Source organism: Malurus melanocephalus, unplaced genomic scaffold (assembly GCF_030028575.1).
Source record: "Malurus melanocephalus ecotype Western Australia unplaced genomic scaffold, MMel_1.1 scaffold_38, whole genome shotgun sequence".
Classification (NCBI taxonomy): domain Eukaryota; kingdom Metazoa; phylum Chordata; class Aves; order Passeriformes; family Maluridae; genus Malurus; species Malurus melanocephalus.
In genome coordinates this window covers 714,036-735,968 of record NW_026623270.1, presented here as the reverse complement: position 1 = coordinate 735,968, position 21,933 = coordinate 714,036, and the positions used below count along the sequence as shown (strand labels likewise).

The window sequence follows — 21,933 nt, the reverse complement described above, 5'->3', positions numbered from 1 at the left end:
TGTAGAACTGCATCAATTTGTATTCACATAAAATAAAAAGTGTGGAAGAAAACAAAATATGACCCTATATTTAGTCTCTGTTAAATTTTGCCTATTGTTCATTCCTATTGTATGTGTCTTTATATGAGACAATAGCTGGGAGCAGGCATAAAAGGGGGAAAACCATGGTGCAGTAGCTTCAGTGTCAGAACACAGATCAAAGTTAATCAGGATTTTCAGCAGTAACTAAATACTGAGACTTTAATAGGTATAATATTATACAATTAATTAGTAACAGTGGTGTAATTATAATATGAGGACTTAATACTGAAGTTCAGCTATTATATACCTTAGATTCTCTAGAATGTCAATAGAAGATGTTGAATTAGTCATAATGGCTAGTTTCTTAAAAATACTTTAAAAAGTATTGATGCATTATACTTAGAACATAAGCTGTTTCAGTCAGAAAAACTTTACTGTTTGAGCTTGAATGTTCTGATCAGTAAATGGTTAATGCCAAAAGCTTGAAGATACCTTTGGAAACTAATGGAAAAAGGGAAGGTTACATTAGGGAACATTTGAGATAGGGAGAATAATCCCATGGGACCTTATAGAATACACCCACTAGTACTGAGTGAGCTGCTGGTGTTGCTTCAAGGCCAAAATTGACCATATTGGAAATGTCCCAGCAGTCAGGGGAATTCCTGGAATTTGTAGGGGGAGCAAAAAGCAAATGTCATTCCTGTTTTCAGTAAACTTTTGTTTTTAATGCCATCTTAGGTTCTTAAAATGCATAGTTTTGTGTATGGTCCTTTTAACGATATGGTAAATTCTCACCTATTTTTGCTTGTAGGAAAAGRTAGTTCCATGAAATCTCACCTGTTTATCATGGTTGTCCAAATACCTGTTTTTCTCTAGTTTTTTGGTGGGTTTTATGTTCCTTGAAAAAAATAAAAATCCCTAAATAATTGAGAACTCTTATGCTTGTTCTGCACTTGTGCAATTAGAAGCTTGTACTTTGAGACTTCACACTGCCTGTGTGAAAAACAGGTGAGTTCAGTTATAATATCCCTAGCAGTTTTTATTAAGAGCTTCTAAAATAGCASCTCTTTTGCTACTGCTCATTGAATTCCGTGATATATGACAGTTGTTTAGTYTGACACCTATCTCTTTATTTCCTTATGTTCCCTTATTTTAAAAAGCAGTTTTTTGTATAGRCTGAGGTGCTAGATGTGGAGTTATGAGTGGGGTTTTTTTTTACTTTATTTCCATTCTTTTTTCTGTCCATCTTGTTTGTAATTTTTCCTGAGAGAACAGAATATCCACTGACAATAGTCTGTGTGCTTAGGAAGAAATGCCRTTTCAGTAGACCAGAAACAGCTCTCTAAACTCCTACCCACGTGATAGATTTCTATCCTGCTTATATTCCCTTTTGCTTTGTGAGCTTAATTTAGTTTTAGACATATTTGTGGTTATGTTTCTTCAGCTTCAGTGATTTAAAACACTTCARCATACTTAATTTTTTATAACATGATTTTGAATTTTGGATATGGAAGGGAGGAAACATTGTTTCATGTAATGTCTTGAGCAAAAGGCAAATCTTTACACATACACAACCCTCCCCCACATTCGGTTCTCCCCAACACTGAACCTGATTTTCTTTTTTTGTTTCTTATTTTACAAAGTAACATGTTTGGCACAAATGCATTTGGTTTAATTTCTTAGAGATTACTGAAATAAATTTTTTTTCAAGCTCTAAAAAATTTATGTTTCAATTCAATAAATTGCTAGTGAGCTTTTGCAGCATACATAAAACAATTGTATGGGAAAAGAGGCTACAGTTTTTGCTKAAGGTTGGTGTTTAATGAGAGTTCATCTGGAATTTTTTAAAAAATGTATTATCCCTGAGACTTAGAGTAGGCAGCAAAAGCTCTGCAGAGGTTGTTCTGGAGCAGGCTCTCCATGCTTCACTGAACATTTTCAGAAATTTAATATTTACCAAGTGACAAGTAGATACCCTAACTTGCTGTGAATTGAGTTCAACTATATTCTGAAATGTTTGTRTTCTGTAGTATGAAGCTGAGATAGGCAGGGATTATTTTGAGTGAATTGGTGAAGTTCTGTAATTTTAATGTGACTGAAGAAGATTTGCATCTGTTGACACACTTGTTTTCTGTCCTGGCTACCACAGCTTGGTTTTTGTAATAACAATCTTTAAATTCTCAAGGATCTTCTTGTCTTGGTGTGGCAAGATCCCTTGTAAGCAAGAGGTTAATGCTACATTATTGTCAGCTGAAAAGGACTGGGGAGAAGTAGACTTTGCATAAGGAAATCATATATCATGTAACTTTCTTTTTTACCCTAGAATCTTAAGAAGGGAGTTGAATTTTTGGAGCAAATATATGTAAGAAACTGAATATATATGTACTATTTAAGGAAAAAAAACATATAAACCAGCACAAATTGCAGTCCTRTTATAAACTTAATTATAGCACAAAAAAATTGGATGTACATTTTGTTCTCACTGGAACTAGTTCAGTTTATTTTGGATAGATTAGGTATATGTGCATACTTAACATCTATTATGTTAATAAAAAAAAAAGATTTATTGCAACTTTAAGTCTAGTTAAAATGAAATTGTAACTTCTGCCTAATGAGGCATTTTATTGGAATCTATATTGAGTTAAAATACCTTTTGGAAAAAAAGTATATCTGACATGCAGGTTGCATTGAAAGATACACTAGAATGAAAAAAACAGGTTTCTGTGACAAAATGTTCTGAAAGTGACTTCCTGTGGTGAGTGGTACAGAATAGAAATGGGTGGGAGATCCTCACTTGGGAAAAATACAGCTTTAAGCTGTTGARATAGTATACTTATATATGAAATCGTGGGGAAAAAAGAACAGTTCACTCATGGTGAATTAGCATGTTTTTAATGGGGTATTAAAACATCTTTGGAAATGACTGTAATTTGAAGCTGTGCTTCAATAGTTCAGAATTTGYCATCAAATGTTGCTGTAGGAGTACAGGTACATTTGAGCACTTCTTGTTTCTTTGCCACTTGGGCTTTTTGTATTGATAATTACTTTTAAGTTCTTTTTTGTAGCCRCGTACTGTTGTTTGACAGTGGAGTTACTTCTTTGGGCTTGTTTTTGCATGTCTTTCCCATTGCCTCAGGCATGTCTGACATGGTTGATCTTTGGATTTCAGCATAAATCAGATCTCAGATATTTGTCTTTTTTGAGGTGTCTTTGTAAATTAATTTATCACCTCTGAGAGTAATCTGTTCTTTTCCCTTAGAACTCTTTGTTTTGCCTTAGTAGATCTTCTTACTGGTGTCAACTTGACAGTTTGAACTTTAAATCAATAGTTCTTTACCTATGAACTGTTTGAACAGATATTTCAGCCTCTTTTGTGATTATTTTCTTTTTATTTCCCACCTGTCTTTGTACTTTCATTACTTTTGTAGATGCAAATTTGTTTTATACCCTATTCAGTTTTTACCCTTTCTGGAGTATAGCTTCTCCAAATATCCTTGTCCGAATGCCAGTGTAGATACAGCACCTAAGGTACTCCACTGTTGTCTAGAGAGGTCCATGACATGACACCATAATAAAGCTAAACTTTGTGCTGGRTGAAAACCATTCCTTAGTTCATTGTAGTCTGAAATTCCCACCCAGTGTTTTGTGGTTTTTGATCTTTCACCAATGCAGAAACGCTGATTGTAATCTTGCATGGTTAATAAAATGTGGTCTGTAAATAATTACTTTGCATCTTGGCTACTTCCTCTGGGGAGTTAAAATCTTTGAGTGGGAGTAGTGTTATGAACATTTATACCAGCCACTCTTCAAACTTGCTTCATACTGTTATTTTGGAACCTCTAAAATTTCATGAGGCAGCAAAATACTCTCCATTAAAGTGTTATATTAAATTCCTTGAACTTTTAGTTCCTTAAGTCCATAGATTCCATATTAATAAAATAGATTGATTTTCTGTGCCCTGTTGCTTTAAAGGGATCTTCTGAAATAATTCACACAATGATATTTCATGCAAGTACTGTACTAAACACCATGAGTTACATGTACACACAATATGTGCATTCATAGAGCCTGGGCAATTAATTTAATTATTTGAAGCTTAAAACTATTGTAACTCTTAAAGATAACATCTACATAGCCTCAGACTCTTCAGAGTAACGTGTGAATGCCTGGAGATGTGGAAAGGGGAAGAAGCTATTGTTGAGTAGTTCTGGAGGAGCATGACTTTAAAAAAACTTTCACAGGCTGTGAACTGTTAAAAAACTTTCAGTTACTTTTCATTACTTCAAAGGGAGTCAAAGGAATAACAGCCTGTAATTTTATCACAGAGTTGTCAAGGGATTGAGGATGAAAGCTAATGAGTGGTATTTGCCGAAAACKCTGACTGAACCTTTGTACATGGTTGAAATGGCAGAACTATATTATAGATAAAATAACCTTGGTTCATACTTCACTTGTGTAATATTAGAGATATAATGGCAGTTGAGCTTTAATAGCTTGAAAGAGCAGACTGTTGGAATGTTTAAGAYTTAATTTTTAGGAGCAATTTTAGTTTTTTTAACACAGTGCAAATGATGTAATTTTGACCTACTCCTTTCCTGATAATTGATATCTGTGAAAATATAACTTGCCAATATATTACCACGAGCTTTATAGATCTCTTGCTTTCATAGGGGGAAATAAACTTGCTTTTTTTTTTTCCTCTATTCAGTGGTTTTGTAGATAGTTATGAGGAAATTCTGTCATTAAATTTGGGATCTGCAGTAAAGACTTGTTCAGRTTTTCTGTTTTAAATATAAACTGTTTTAATACAGAATAACACAGTTCAAACAAACAAAAAGAAGTGCTAAGTGCATAATGATTACTAGTTAGAGGCAAATGAAGATCCTGTTGGGTTTGTTTACTGCATTCAGTCAGTGGTCTAATTAAATATTTATGACAAAAGGCATTTAAGGGATGCCAGCACTGACCGTATTTTATGCACGTATGAACAAGTGAAATATATTGGAGCTGACACAGACTATGATTACTTACAGTTTGCTAATACAAAGTAAAAATATGTTTGCTCAATGTACAATTAAGATCAGTCTTTAACCCTGAATTAAGAAAACTCTGAATGAAGTTGATATGGAACAGATGTTTAATTGTAGTTGAGTTTTGATTTGCAAATCTTTTTTCTGACTGCTCAGATGTGTAGTCTAGCTTTATTCAAACCCTGAGTGGTATGTTTAAAGTATGACATCTTTTATTTAGAAAAAGGAAAATAGGGATGATGTTAAATTTGGCACATTCTTAAAATATTTGTCCAGATTCAACAGACACTACTGAAAGTAATGTTTATGTGTGAAGTCATCTCAGTCCCTGGGGATTTTTTGCTTTCCTCTGCAGTGCTGAGCACAGCCCGTTGCCTTGGCTCCTTTGGGCCATTCTGCCTAGGTTCTTTCCTGCTGCTCTTGCAGCTCCAAGGCACCATTCATGCCCTTGCTCTCTGTCCTYCTTTGCCATTCCAAGCTTGTAGGAGGAGTGAGTTCCTGTATTCCAATGGTTTGGTTTTCCCTAGAGGTTCCTGCTTGTACAAAGCAGTCTGGTTTGCTGCGGCATCGGGAGCTGCCACTTTTCAGCTTTCCCTGCATGCAATATAAGGCATGAGAGCACTTTTCATGCATCAGTGGCCAAGAAGCACAGCAAAGCAATTTTTTGCAGCCAAAATATATGCTTGTCATTGATATGTATCATACTTTTGAAAACAAGCCAGGCTGACGCATATCTCCTCCTCTTTTGTGTGTGACCAGCACTAATCCTTATTCTCCAAGCATCAGGAAACAGACATTGCCTTGTTCATGTTCCTGCTTCTCCTTTTTGTGGCCTTGCCTTTGCCAGACTGTGAGAGATGTTTTAGGGTTTTAAGCAAAACTGAAGAATGCATTAGCGTGGTCCTGGCTACAGAATTGCATTGTGTTGATGCTTGTGAGCATTGGCTATTAAACAGATTTAAAAAAGGTTAAGTCAGATCTTATTTCTGCCCTTTGTAATATGTCTTTGAAAATGCTTTTGGAGCTGAAAAAAAAACCTGGCATTTCAGGTAAATACCAGTCTCATAGTCAACTCTTGGGTACTGCTTCTATGCTTGCCTTTAGACCTTGGTGATTAGCCACATTGAAGATGAAACCTTGCTGTGATGGAGTACTGTTCTCAAATGTATTAAAATGTTTTATTACATTTCTTGAAGGGAAACAATTCAGGCAGTTCTAAAAATGAGTTCAAGAAGAAAAAAAAAATTTCTGGAGAAATAATAGGTATTGCACATCTAAAAATGTTTGTGGTCACCCGTTTTGGGAGCATGTCCTGCATCCGGCTAAAGGTTTGATCTCTGAGTAGATATGTGGGGTTCTGCCATTCTGTGGAAACCCAAATAAACTRAATGAACACAGAAAACTTTTAAAAATTGTACCTTACTTGTTTTTGTTGGCTTCCCCTCCCCAATTTTCATCAAATGATTAAGTTAGTTAGAGATGATTCACAGCTGCCCATCAAACAGTACATGCCTCCTTCCTACCTCCTTCCCACTCAGAGACAGCSTAGGCTGAGACATGATTACCCATTCAATCCTTTCTGCTAGTGCAGGACTGGGAGAAAATGTCAMGATTTCCTCTATATGTACTGCTAGAGAAAGGAGAAGGCAGGAATAAGAATAAGATAGGCTATTTCAAGTGGAAGTGACCCCCAYTGGTTATCAAGTTCCACTGTCTGATGACCCACCCTACGGGTAAGGAAGCACCCACGTCAAAAGGGCTGACCAAAAGATAAAGCATGTCCAAATGATTTTTAAACACTGACAGGCTTGGGGCATCAACCACCTCTCTAGGAAGCTTATTACACTGKTTGATCATCCTTGTGGTAAAGAAATGTTGCCTTATGTCATACCTAAACCTTCCCTGGTGTAGCTTTGAACTGTTCCCACATATCCTATCACTGATGCCAGGGAGAGGAGCTCAGCACCTCCCTCTCCATCTTCCTCAGGAAACTGTAGGGAGCAATGAGGCTGCCCCCTCAGCCTCCTTTTCTTTAACCTAGACAAGCTCGAAGTCCTAAGCTACTCCTTATAGGATGTTCCCTCTAGCTTTGTTGTTTTCCTCTGGAAATATTCAAGGACCTTCATGTCCTTCTTTATTTGTGGGCCTTGCAACTGCTCACAGTACTCAAGGTGTGGCTACACCAATGCTGAATAGAGCACGATTATCACCTCTTTTGTCTGGCTGGTTGAGCAGTGCTTGGTGCACCCCAGGATGGGGTTTCYCTCCTGGCTGCCTGGGCTCCTTGCTGGCTCACAATGAGCTGCTGCACACCAGCACCCCAGATCCATTTCTGCAAGGCTGGTCTCCAGCCGCTCCTTTCCCAATTTCCACTTGTGTGTTCCAGGCACAGAATCTGTCATTTGTTAAATTTCATGCCAGTGATTGCCCAATGCTCCGATCTATCCACATTGCTCTGTAAGGTCTCTCATCCCCTAAAAGAATCAGCAGCACCTCCCACTTGAGTATCATCAGCAAACTTGTTAATGGTGCATTCAACTCCTGCATCCCTATCATAGATAAATATATTGAACAGAACTGGTAGCTGTGAGTATTTATATTGCATCAGTAGTTGCCAACTCTTATTTAGCCAAACAGATCCATGATATGCTAATTCCCAGTTGCGTAGAAATTTCCACTGTGAATGTTGGCTGCAATTGCTTTGCTCTGGTTTGCTCTTTTTGGGAGAAAGAGGTAAAGAACAGAAACATGCCTCACTTTACRAAGTGATTGCATTATGAGATGTCATCTGTGGTGTTTAAATACAGGCTTGAAATTGGTACTAGGATACAACGTACTAGGATAGCCTTGGTTACATGTGTTCTTTCTATGTTCTCACTTGAAAGAAAGCATAACTTGGCAGCAATACAGAACACAGCAGATCTGAGTACTCTTGTGTTTTAAACTGCTGGGTCTGTGAGCATGTCCTCTTTTCTCAGCCTCTTCGTGTAGTGCTTCCCTTCTTGTGGGAGCAAGTATGGACTTACAGTTTTACTGACATTTCTGCATTAGAATTTGGAACATGGAGATTTTCTTGTTTTCAGTGCTAGTATGTGTTGTGCTATAAACACATATGTATGTATATACCTATACATAAATGTATATGTATGCATACATATATAAGGATAGTGATTATAAATCACACATTGGTTTTGACTATTACTTGGCATCTCAAACATCTGGTAGAAAATGAAACGGAATAATTTTTAAGAGTGTGCAAACCATGATGCTGCCTTCTTAAGAGTCCCCTGCTCTATTAAAATACTTCTAACTTCTGAACTGACTGGATCACAAAGTTATCTTCAGTTCATGTTTAGAGACATTCTACTAGGAACATGAGTTTTTTTCCAGAAAAGCTGTGTTATCATATAATTTAAACTGTGTAGTAATGCCTGTCCCCAAATGGTTTACAAAGAAATTGAACTTGAAAAGTTTGATTTTGCAAATTAAATACTTCTTTAGATTTTAAAAACTATATCACAAAAAATACATATAAAAATTGAATAACCAGGAGTCTTTGAATTTTACAAGTAGGATCTTACAATGAAAACCATTGCTGGTACTGAGAGGCTGCTTATGCTTTTGAATCTGTAACAGAGCTGCTGATGGTCTAATGTCTTCTCATTTTGCTGCTGTCTAGAATGTAGACTAACAAACTTGGTCTTCATGATGTGGTGTTTTTCCTTATGTGGAAGAATGAACTCACAAAAAGATATTTAAAGATACAGTGGACATTGCTAGTGTATCCAATTTCTTTGTTAATTATGACATCCTAATAAGAGACTGTGCAATATTTTACAGTTMTACTTGCAATCCTGTAGATTTGCCTGCTTTATGTTTCATATGTCAAAGACTTGATTTTAACTGTGGGTTCTAGCATATGAACTTTATAAAAAAGCAGCTATTTCCAGATGTGGGCTTGATATGATAGCATGTATTACTTTGGCACTAATCTATAGATTTCCTTGGCTGAAATATGTATAATTGAAACTTGCATTTGCAAGGTGTGATCACTGACCTGCACATTACTTTGGAAAAAAAGTGGTGTCTATAACATGCATCTGTGCAAGCTAAGTTTCTGTGAACTCTCTCTTCCTTATATTTTTCCTACTTTCAATTTACCACTTTTCTGTATTGGTGATTTTTCTTACTGAGCTGAAGCTGAAGCTGTCAAGAAAATTAAGTGGTTACCTCACTTGCTTGGGGGAAGTAGTAATCTGTCTTTCTTGAAGGGTAAGGTTCTTTGAAAGTACCAAACAGACTGAAAATTCCCCGCTCCCCATTTCAGAAGTCACTCTGACTTCTACAATCCACTTCTTGCTACTTCTGCTACTAAATGTGATCATTTTATAATTTTGCTTCTGTGAAAGCTTTCTGATCTTTGTGAGTAGAATGTCTGCTGGATGATGGGATTTTGAATAAAGTTGTGGATTCTTGAGGATTTAACCAACAATGCTTTCACTCTTTTCTCAGTGCATACCTTCTTTCCTCCCCTCTCTCTCCGCTCTTGGCCTTTACCACCCTGTGCCGCAGAGCTGAGCTGCGGGAGTGGCAGAATGGGGCACGTGGAGAGCTCCGCCACTGTCTGCGGGGACAATGGCTGCAGTGTCACCAGGGCCTACACAGGGCCAGCCGATGGCGTTTCTGTGGAATGGCAGTGCTGTGTGGCATCTACTGAAATCTGTAGGATAAGCAAATGCAAAAATTCCTATAAGCTGACAGGCCTCTAAAAAGGCCATGTTGTGGCCTCAATGATAAATGTCACAAATAGCAGAGCTGTCATGAAGGAGCTGGTTCAAACTGGAGGCTGCATGCCCGTCATGTTCAGATTTGAACTGTGGAAAGAAYTTCTCATCTTCGCACCCTGAGCATGCGTTGTGAGCTCTGTGCTCTAAATCTTTGTCTCCTGTCAGCTGCTGTCTCCACTACAACAAATMTTTTTCTTAAAACCTGGCACACAGAAGTAGAGCCTGGGCCTGCTTTTCATTACTGGCACTACTGACATATGGAATGTTCGMATTCCCAGTTTCAGGTACRAGACTASAGAATGATACAATGGTTTGGGTTGTTTGTTACCTTAAAGATCTGGTTTCAAACCCCTTGCTTAGGCTGGGCCACCTTTCACCAGACCAGGATACTAAAAGCCCCATCCAACCTGGCCTTGAACACTTCCAGGGATGGAGCATTCACAACTTCGTTGGGCAACCTGTTCCAGTGCCTTGCCATCCTCACAGTAAATGATTTCTTCCTAATATCTAATCTTCACCTGCTCTAAGTTTAAAGCCATTACTCATTGTCCTGTTATTACATGCCCTTTCCTTCCTAGGTCTCTTAGAAGTCCCCTCTAGGTACTGGAAGGCTGCTAGTGAGGTCACAAGAAGATAAAATTTCAGGACTGACCATTTGCTTAAGCTCTACTRATTCTGAGCTCACCAAGTGGTCTTTTAAAGAAGCGTGTGTTAAAATGATGATCAGTTTTCAATTACTGTCATAAAGTGGCAGGCTACGATAGTGAAACTAACCCCCCCTCAAATAAAAATGTGTTCTTCAGCTTTTTTCCTTTGTTACTGACKTCTACAAATAATATTTTTAGGAAGAATAAGCATCTTGAAGATTTCTGATTTTTGAGCATCAAATGCATTTGTTCAGTACTGAGAGATTTCAGAAATACATGAATAGAAAGCAGCAATCTTATTTTCTGCCCCTTCAAACCAACAACTGCAGTGTAGACAACTCAATGTGTTGCATATGTTTGGCTTATGCATGCTACTTCTGCTGGTCTGAGCATCAGCTTTTAGTGGTCTGCTTGTTGTTTTTGTCTTTTGAAGATAACACATTTTATTTTTCAGTGCACTCGTATCTCATTGTTCATAATTCACTGAGATATATACCAAAATGATAAAAATCCTAAAGTTAATAGAAATGAAGACCGTAGAAACTATGTTAATTTTTAGAAGATAATACAGAAAAAGTTGGCTTAAACGAAGAAGTCTTCCATTATTTTAAAAATGAGGAAGATCCAGAAAAACTAAAGCTATTTAGTGACACTCAATGGTGCAAATTATTTAGATCGTTTTAGGTACTGAATTTTTCTTGGTATTTACATTGTTATTTTGTGGTTATTTTGTTATATTAATAAAAAATTAAAATGTCTCAATTATTTTGTCAAGGATATATACAGCTTTCAAATATCGTGAGCAGTTTTTGTAAGGAAGCTTATTGTTTTATAATCTGCTTTATTGATACTTTAAATTTTCCTGAGTAATATAATTGAGGACATTGCTGATCTACTGATATTAATTTTCTCGTTTTTCTTATTTTTTCTATTTTTTTTCTTCTTTTCCTACTTTCTCACCCCTCAGAAAAGAGCAAAAGGACAAGTGCTGTTTGATAAAGTATGTGAACACCTCAATTTACTGGAAAAGGACTATTTTGGATTGTTGTTTTATGAGAATTCAGAACAGAAGGTAAGTGTCTATGAGGGTTTTGTTCGTTTTTCATCATTGCCACTCACTTTGATAGTTTAGCGAGGCATATTTTATTATATGTTTACCATTACAAACAAGTAAATTTTGCTGYCTTTTCTCATTCGTGTGTAAGAATGCTTTGTTCATGAACATGAAGGGAATCTAGCCCATAAGTCTGTAATATCTAGGCCTTTGAGTTCCTCTTTTATTAACTTTAAGCTTAAAKAAAATTTTTGGCATTTGTAAAGAGGCTGGAGCTGGTCCATCACTGACATTGGATGCTAATTTTACAAATGAATGGTGTTTGAGATGACTACATTTGAAAGGATTTCTTAAATACCATTTGATAACTTCGGTCTTCTTTTGCATTTGCTTCTGTGTTGGATGGTTGAGCACATGTAGATTGCTCAGCTGAGAAAGATCTTAAATCAGTCAGTGCTTCATTAATTACCAAAACTCAATTTATCCTTCCAGCATCTTAACATTTACAGTTKTTGTGGGCTGGGCTGCCTGTTGCTTTCTCCATGAACTCAAGATATATACCTGTGCTCATCTTTTTCTTCATAAAAAAAAACTCAGATGAATAATCACAGCTTGAARTGGGAAAAATTATATTTCTTTTTGACCTGAATTTGTAGCAGGAGCATCATTATATCATGCTGCATCTAGAATTTTTTGCCTTATTTTCYGTCATCTTCCACTTACCACTATCTAGTTTAAAATTAATTGTAATTTCATGGTCTGAATAAATCTGAATTTCTGACAAMTTCCACTCAGATAAAGCTGTTTTCTAGAGTTACTTGCTTTGCTGCAAATCTTTCTGTGCAGTCTGGAGCAAAATATTCAATTCCTCTATATTAAAATTCCCCATATACAAAATGAGCTTCTTATATTATTACTTAGATATTTAAATTTTGTTCTTGATTTGTAAACCATTTCTAGACATAAAAACTTAGTTGGTGTAACGATGAAGAGCATSTCTGTTGATCTGCTGAATAACATCCTAATTTTATCTGTGATTTTTACTTGTCCCTTTATTTGTGCTGCTCACTATTGAAAATATACTGTACATAAAACACAAAATAACATAAAACAGCAGTCTGATCTCTGGCAAGAGAAAAGGTCTAATACCAGATCTGGGATCTTTGACCTATAACAGGATAGTAGATCACAGGAGTGATCTACTCAAGGTAAAATAGGGAGCCTTGTGTTTTTGAAACAGCAGAAAAGTCTGCATTAGTGTAGGATTATGTTTTTCCATCCTCTCCAGCCCCCTCTTTTTTTTTTAATGGACCTCTAGTTAAGCTAAGACTTTTGTGGTATTCTTCAGTCATTTGAATGGAGAAACATAGTTCCACTCTAAAAAGACCTCATCTGTTTTTTCATATGTCTTTTTCCTTGGAGATACTAAAAAACTTGACTGGATATGAACCTGGGCAACCTGATCTAAATCAAAAGTGGCTTTTGAATCACACTTGGACCGGTTATATCCAGAAGTCTCCTTCAGTGAGAATGCATCCTTGAATTCTTTATCCATTGACTGTGGAAGTGGTACTGTAACAGTTACTCCTAAGTGATGTATTTACATAAATTGAGAAATATCTGATAATGGGGTCCTTATTCAAAGTAGAATAGATCACTTCTCACCTGAATTGTGGACAGCAGCAGACTTTTATTTAAAAACTTCTGGAGAAATCTGGTCCCATTTCTTATGAAGACTAAACAACCACAATTCTTGGATTTTGTCTTATTCATACAAATACATTCCTAGTGTTATTTGGAGAAACTTCAAAAAAAAACCTCTTTCCTAGCAAATTTACATTTTCCACCTCCTACTTTTGCTGGTTTTAGGAACCTTCTTTTTTGTTCACCTCTGTAGTAAGTTTGAGTTACTCTTTAACTTTGGTTCCATTTCTTTCTGATGCTTTTTTCCCCCATTCTGTTACGACTGTTGCCTTTTTAGATTAAAATACCACAATCCCTGACCTCCAGGCCAGTCAGTACTAAATGCTGAATGATGTGTTTTTCCCATTCTTGTGCACTAATCACAGCCACCCCTTTATGAGCCAGCTGTTGAACCCGACGGCAGCTGTGGCATGTGGAAACTGAATGCCAGTCACTCTTGAATTAGAGCTGCTCCCCARTGCACCATTGGGGTACCATTGGAGGAGGAGTCCCATTAACTCTKCTCCATGGCTGTTCTGTGCAGCTGGGTGAGAGGTTATGTCTTCCAATCWGACTGATTTTTGTTAGCATTAATATACATTTTAATACTATTTAGTAAAATTTAGTAATTAATGATTTCTTTCATTTTTTTTGCGTATGTTACATTTATCAGCCTAAAGTTTAGTTAGGGATTTCATTGCATTGCACCCTCAAAAGTTCATGAATACTCCATTCACACAGTGATTGGTCTGCAGAAGTGTTAGAAAACCTCTKCTCTTATGTTTTGGGTGCCAGCTGGAAATGCTGCTATTCTGGATTTGTACAAAATACTTTTGTACTGGTAGAGAACATTTTGTTCTTTGACAATACATTACTTTGTCTCATCCATAACCTTACCATTCACAAATTAAACAAATAATTTCTGCATACTGGAACAAAGCAGTGTGTATACACTTCGTCTTTTGTTTTGAAAGACAGACCTGTCTATTCTGCATTAAGAGCTCTAATGTRGAGTAGATTCTTTTGTGGTGTTTGTTTTTACCCATAACAAAGGCACAGATGCAAAAGAACCCCACCCCCGTAATTATACCTATAAATGGAACATAAGCATCTGATTTTATTTGACAGAGCAGTAATGAAAGTTGGTGGCAAAGTCTGCTTCCAATAAGCTAATTTCAGGCTTGGAAAAATCAGAAAATGAAGGATTATTCTTCTCCTCTTGCAGTATATTCTGTATTATATGTTCTTTTCTCCTGCTTTGCAGTGATAAACCCCTGAAAGTAACATGTACTCAGGAATCCTGGTTTTCTGCTGTAGTTATGCCATGCTCTATTCTCGATTTATTTACTTTTTGCTGTCTCTAAAATATAAGAATTTAAGATACTTCTAGTTGTTGTAGTTGCAAGAATATGGCTGTGTGTAATTTCAGAGTGGAATTAGTGCCAAAACTGAACATCTAGGATGATAACTGTAGCTGAAGTGAGTCTCAGTTAAAATTATTTGAAGACTTATATTGTCTTCCAAGGCTTTTCCATGTCAACGTTCTTCTAACAGAAGCAATTTTTTTTTACTTGGGCATTATAAATCATACTCAGGATTTTGGAGAAGTCCTTTATAACTCTTCCCTTGAAAAAATATTATGGACTTCGCCTTCTCTGGAAAATTATCATGGCTATAGAAAATAGAGGTCACAGACTTTAAAAGCAAGAAATGTGAAATTATTCTGTTTTAAAAAAATTACAACTGTAATAAGTGATAAAAAGGGGGTGTTGCTTCTAATTTGTAAATAGTATTCATTTAATATATACATATTAGGTAAATGCATATGTGATATGTATGTAGATGAATGTGCACTTGTGATGAAATCTACTTGGACCAAGCTCTAGCAGCAGAGATGATCTATATTAAAGATTTGTACTGCTGCAAAAACATCGTTCCACATTGTAATCCATACGGACCTGTGAAACTAGACTAGCATTTTTGTCTTCTTGAAATAAGGTGGACCTAGTGCAAAAGCCTGTAATAGAGACTGAGGGATATGGTAATGGGAAACAGTGTTGCATCTGGAATTTGTTTGGTACCATAGACTGAAAAAGGTGAGTCATGTTATGCCCAGGGTACACTGCTTTGTTATTAGGTGAGAAACATTGGTAGTTGGAAACRTTTGTGCTGGCAAACACTGAAGTGTTCCCTCACACTTTAAAACAGCAAATAGCCGCAGTGGTCTGTGAAAAAGCAGATATTGTCCTTGGCCTCACAAGGCAGTTCCTAATTCTTCCCTACATTTGCAAATCTGTCCTTGAAATGTTGCAAGGCCTGCTTTCAGGCTGGCTGTATGCACGTGTGTTTATTCATGAATGTGCTCGTGTGTGTGTGTATGTGTGTGTGTGTGTCTGGAATGGGAAGTAAAGGTTTGAATAGTCAGTGAGGGAAGGTCTCATTAACTGTAGATGAATGGGGTTTTTTTCCTAGTTTCTCACATAACCTGTTTTCTAACATACATGGGTAAAACTAGTAAACAGAATTGTCTGAGTTACCGGTGAATCTATGTTACTGATTCCTTAGTCTCAGTTCTGTCACAAAACAGTCTCTTGGCATATATCAGTAGTAACTGAAATGCTATGAGCTATTTAATAAGTTGCACAGATTATATAAAAATATTTTTGGCATTGAGGATTTTAAATACTGGCTATGGTTTGTTCTATTTTTTTCCAGAACTGGCTAGATGCTTCAAAGGAAATTAAGAGACAAATTCGAAGTAAGTAGTTCTGTATTCAGGTGTTATTCTCCTTTTATTTTCTTATATAAATATTCATAAATTTAGTAGCCTGGATGTTGATTGCTTACAGCTTTAAAATAATTTCTGATACTGATGTATTCAGCCATAAAACAGAAAGCAAACCTTCTATTTCCATCACCTGTCCAAGCAGGGGAGAGAGAGTCACTCAACATCATGCTGTAGAAGTTAATCATTATATTATATTATATTAGTTATTATTATATCTCTATGTTATAATGATTAATGATTAGATTTTAATAGAAACAAATCAAATATATTATCGCCCCAAAATTTTCCCTTGTTGTGTATGGCTAATAGTTGATATTTTTGCATCCTGAAACAGTAACTGTTTTTCAACTTTGTGCTGATATTTGGGTTATTGGATTGAAAATGTCATCATGCAAAGCTGGTCATGATTTTTGCCCTAGGACTTTCTTACTTCAAAGACTCACAAGAAGACTATGAACCTACAGAAAGATAATTAATATATTTTATAGGAAATATGTGTTTTTCAATACTGATCAGTCCGCCACTGATTTTTTTGATATGTCCATCATTTTCAGAATGGAGATGGAATAGRGAGCGTAATCTTGGATGTCTCACTACAGTGCTTTTCAGACTGAATCTGCTTGAAATGCCTTTCTGCTTCCTATACTCCGTACATAATGAGTAATTTATTTTACTCTGCATAAAACTTCGTCAAAGCTCTTCACTAGCTGGGTAGCTTTTGTAGTAAATGGGGAGTGTAAGAAGAGTAAATCCAGGTGAAGCTCAACCTGAGTCTACATACCACAAAATAAGTGGCCACTAAAACATGCTAGATAGCCCTTGTCCTTAATGAACTTCTTCCTGTTGCTTTGATCATTTGTGGCCAATACAGGGTTGATAGTTGYTGYTGTTGTTTTGTTTTTAATGGAAATCTTTTGGTAGTAGTTGATAGGAAATGTGAGTGGGGATAAGAACATGATGATAATATTCACATGCCTACACTTACAACACAAGAAGAATTTAAGCTAAGAAACTGACTGTAGTTGTAATTAATAACAGCAGTGTGTTATTTATAATGATAAACAGATGGTTTGTTTAATGTTGTTAACTTTACTGTTTTAAGGCAACATTCATTTTTTCCAGAAATCATAGTGGTGTTAATTCAGTTTTCTTTAGATCTTTGCCTGTTGATGAAATCCCTTTCTAGGAAGGTGTGGTTTATATTTTGAGAACAGAAATGAAAGTTACAGAAGCATCCTTGGAAACTATTTGATCYAACATGCTCTTGTAAGCAAACGAAACCTAGTAAAATGGTGATTGTACTAATATGCAAGTAGCAGCCATACYTTTAATTAGGGAGAAGTTACTGATATTATAACTTCTGCAGGTGTAAATATGCAGGTAAAGGCTGTTTTGTTTAGTTTTAATAAATCACAAAAGGTGGAAGATATTGATACTTCTTGTATCAACTTCATTGATACAAATGTTGATATCTTTTTGTCTTCTGTAGCAATTTGCTTTCCATCTAGCCTACAAGTTAGYGTCACAAATTTGTAGTGTAATAACTGTCCTGAAAATGTTTTGGATGCACTACACAAAGTTCTTTTTAATACTGTATCATATGCATTACAAAAGATATGTTAAAGGGATGGGATTTTCCATACAGCAAAAAGACCTACATTTTATACTCGAGAGTAAGTCCAGTTATTGAATGAGGAATCATGACTGGATTTTTTTTTTTTTTGGTTTATAGTATTTCAGAATTGATAGGCATAATAAASCAAATGGCCAAATAAGAACACCATTTTAAGGATTTTAAAATGTCTCTTGCTTACATCAATATGCAAGTAATTACTGTTAGTTGTGTTCCTTGTCACTAGTCTATTAAAGTTTCCAGATATTGGAATGTACTGCAGGCACGTTTAATCCCCCAGCTACATGAGTATCGAGTAATGAGGCTTTTTTGTCTTTTCAGGCCTAGTTCTAAATATATTTGTCTTTGAATCAAGAATGGAAATCCTGGGAACAAAAATACTCAGTAAATTTAAGATACCTGTTAGTTACCTGTTACCTAATTTAAAACCTATTAGTCCATTTGAAAGTTGGAAATGAAAAAGCTCATGACCCTGAGTTTAGCTTAGTTGGATACAGCCTGGTGCTAAAAAAACCAAACAAGCCAAGGGTGTGGGCTCAATCCCCAGTATGGGCCATTCACTCACTTAAGAGTTGGACTTGGCGGTCTTCCCACTCCGAGGATTCTGTGATTCTGTGGTTTCTTTTTCTCTTGTATGGCACAAACTGAAGCACTAGTGTGCTAGATAAGTGTATGTGGACAAATACACTTATCAGAACACACARAAGTGGCACTTTTGGAAATGTAGTTCAGCACATAATATTTACAACAATCTCTGTCTCTCTTAAATGTGAGCAACACCAACTCTGTACATTGGGCATGTATGTACCACCTGTGAGTGGGAAAGATGAAATAAGAATCCTGTAGTCTCCCSCAAGTCATGTTCTGCCAGCCCTCTTGCTATGTCACACCCTGTTTGATCTCTTATTTGTACAGGTTGGCCTTTGGCTGGGCAATTAGGTTGGATCTCAGCAATTACTGATTTTACTCAGCTAATGAACACAAATCCACAAATTACTGTCTCTGTTATCAGGGCTACAAAGGTGACAAAAATCTTGTTTGCTTTCAGCCAGCCTGATCTCTTCAGGAAAATGAATTCTTGACTTTTTTTAACTCATGTACTTGGCTATCCACTGGCATGTGTTAAAACCTGTAATTACTTCTTTCAGGGACAGGTAGGTAAYTACATTTCTGTCACTATCTTCTTGAAAATTGCAACATCTCAAGTGGATTCAGGCTTTTGCAAAGCTGAGAATCTCAGCTTGAATATTTTGGTGGTACAAGCAATAGCAACGGATGCTGGAATAATCAAATCTCAGACTACACAGAGGGTATGTTGGGTCACCTTTATACAAAATTCAATCTGAGAATTTATCTGTTTAAACCAAAGGAWATACTTGTCAATTAAATATTTTTTCTAGTCTGCAGCATGGTTAGTATTTTTAATGCAAAAAAATACTTTCACATCACATAGTCTGTGTTCCATATCTTACAAGAAAAGGAGAGATTTCAGTGCTAACAAATGTATGGATGTGCTCAGGCATCAAAAYATGGTGGTCACTTAATGCAGGTTCAATATTTTGTATTCATCTATTTTATGTCTATAACTATATATCTGTAAGAGCTGTAGCTAATTTTGATCTAAGCTGATTGCACTAGARTTTAGCTAGTTATTGTTGAAGAGAACTAAGTACCTGTGCCAAGGGAAGAGTTATTTTGCAAAAGCTGATRTACAAGAGATCATGAGTAAAAGCCAGAAAAAGCCTTTACTGGAAAAAAAGCCCTCACTGATCTTTCCCATTTCAAATGGGATGAATCATGTTCATTGTATGCTGCTAGCTGGTTGGTTACATTGCATTCTTTTTCTCTAAGAATGTGCCTAAAGTTGCCACAGAAGCATTTTTGATGTAACAAGCTGGCTAGAAAAATTTGTGACATTTCTGTAGCCCATACTATTGCACATCAGAACAGAGAGCCTTATCAGGGACCAAATGCTAAATACAATTTTAAAACATCTTTGGGGTTGTTTTGTTTGGTCTTGGCTACCAACTCAGTAAAGGGCCAGCAATAATATGCATTATTATGTGAGCATAACTGTGATTGTATACCTCGGTTATGCATCTATAAAAAGTCTGCTTTAGTGAGAAGTATAAATATAGATTGTGCACATTGTAATAAACTTGCTAGTCTATATGTAGGGGCTAAATGTGTGTCTAGTAATCAGATAAAATGTATGGTCACCAACTGTCCCATAAATATTTCTAAAAAAAGTAAACTTCAGTATTTTTCAATAAGTTAGCAATTTAATCAATATGAGTAGGCACATGAAATTTTTCATGAAGTCTACACACTAAGGGGATTTATGGACTTTTTAGCTTTTTGTAGAAAATACAGTTTTTTCTTTCCTTTTTTTTTCCCTTCAAACCGTGTCTGGGTCTCCTGGCTGCAGTGCTTTCTGGAAGTTAGCTGTAGAAATGCTGACAAGAAAGAGCAGCATTTAAATAGGAATTCAYATGTGACTAGTTTAACTGCAATTTTAGACCAGGAAGAGCTTGAAGACTGGTTTAWGTGGAAGGACACATCCTTCATCCATTTCTCAACAGCTCTGTTAACATGACAGTTCTCCCCTAAATGCTTTTGCATAGATATTTTAGCCCTATTGCTCATATTCATCAGTCTGKTTTACTCAATATCAGCATCTTTCCATTAAATTATGCTAATCCCCTGGGAGATGATGGAAGTAGGCTAATCTATTCCATCTTTAGCTGTGTTTGTTATGCTGTATGTATTTATTACTGTTAGACTTTTTTTTTAAAGGTATTTTTGTCTTAATTCTGTTTTGCACTGCATTGCAGTAGATGATGCAATGGTAAATGAAACCTGATTTACGGGTTTTGCCTTAATTTTGTACACAAAATTCTAATTTTTCTAACACAAACTCGATTACTGGGAATGTTAAAATACAGTAAAACCCTGAGCTCTCAAAAATAAATAGTGCCAAGTGTAGAATGAGGTTCACACTTAAACAAAAATTGAAATGCTTCAGTGAATTGCCATGCCTCAAAAGCCAAAATAATTTTTGAAATGTTAGAAGACATTGGAATTTTTGACACACCTCTTTGTCTTTTGCATATATGGAATTTCAGAACAGGTTTTTTTAAAGTAACCTTGAATAACTATGTCCTCATTTTTTTTCTAGCATTGTATTTGAAATGGCATTTCRGTGGTTTTTTTGTTGCTGTAGAAATACATTTTTCAAAGCATGATTTATCTGTGTGACACAGATTTATAAAATAATTGCTGTTCAAAATTCTAGCATCCTGAAAATGTATTTTAAGTATTGATGTGTGACTTAGCTTTCAAATCTTAAAAATTTATTTAAAAACAGAACTGTGAATAAAGGCAACATTTAATGCTTTTTCAAATTATTAATTAGTTTTAAGCATGCTCTTGCTTAAAAAAATGCATGTTTTATTAATAATTCTAACACATGAGGATTCACCGCTATTATAGTAGTTAAATGTCCTGTCTCCCTGAAAACTATTTTAAAGTAGGAATGGCTCATATTTTTGTCTTTCATGCAGGCTCAGTGAATAATTTATTATCTTTCTATTACATACAACATCAAGCTCATTTTGACATCTCATCTTCACAGTTACTGCACAGTCTCTCAGACTAWGTCAGTTTAGACAGGAGGAGACTGTTGGCCTTGGAGGAGTTGGAAATAAACACAAATTTAATGCAATGCCTTTGAACACACAACATCTTAGAAGTGTTAATATATTATGGTAGTTTTCAAATTAAAAATGCCATCTGATATTTGCGTAACCTACTGTAAAATGTTATTTAAAAGTAATTTTTAACATGCTAATCTTTCCTTTTGTCTGTGGGTTTCTACCTGCTAATGAAAATAATCTATGCTTCTTACTAATGTACAGTAAAAAAAAGCAGAAAGAACTTTCTTCGAGATTCAGTGATTAAGATTTATTCTACTGTCTAACATTTCTCAGTAAAATTTTTTCTTTGCTTACTTCAACTTATTTGAGATTAACAATCTGATATTTTCCGTGTTTAGGTTTACCTTGGATATTCACCTTTAATGTGAAGTTTTATCCTCCTGATCCATCACAGTTGACTGAAGACATCACTAGGTATGCGCAGTTCCTAACATTAAACATAAAATTACTGTTAGTCTAATTTGAAAAAATAGAATYTGTTCTTCAGTTTCTGGATACTGTGCACTATAGATATTCTTACATATATCAAATGCTTTTTGGAACAAAGTTGAAAAGGTAAGATGGTGAAATGAAA

The 21,933-nt window shown here is 35.8% G+C and overlaps 1 protein-coding gene across 11 annotated transcripts in view; it reads left to right on the top strand.

Moving 5' to 3' along the window:
* The window catches only part of EPB41L2 (erythrocyte membrane protein band 4.1 like 2), a 103,899-nt gene that overhangs the window by 51,705 nt on the left and 30,261 nt on the right, over nucleotides 1-21,933 (top strand). For all 11 annotated transcript variants that reach the window (XM_057364361.1, XM_057364362.1, XM_057364370.1 and 8 more), the window contains 3 exons: nucleotides 11,453-11,557; nucleotides 15,938-15,980; nucleotides 21,698-21,773. In XM_057364361.1, the coding sequence (XP_057220344.1) occupies nucleotides 11,453-11,557; nucleotides 15,938-15,980; nucleotides 21,698-21,773 (224 nt within the window). The remainder of the gene's footprint in view (nucleotides 1-11,452; nucleotides 11,558-15,937; nucleotides 15,981-21,697; nucleotides 21,774-21,933) is intronic.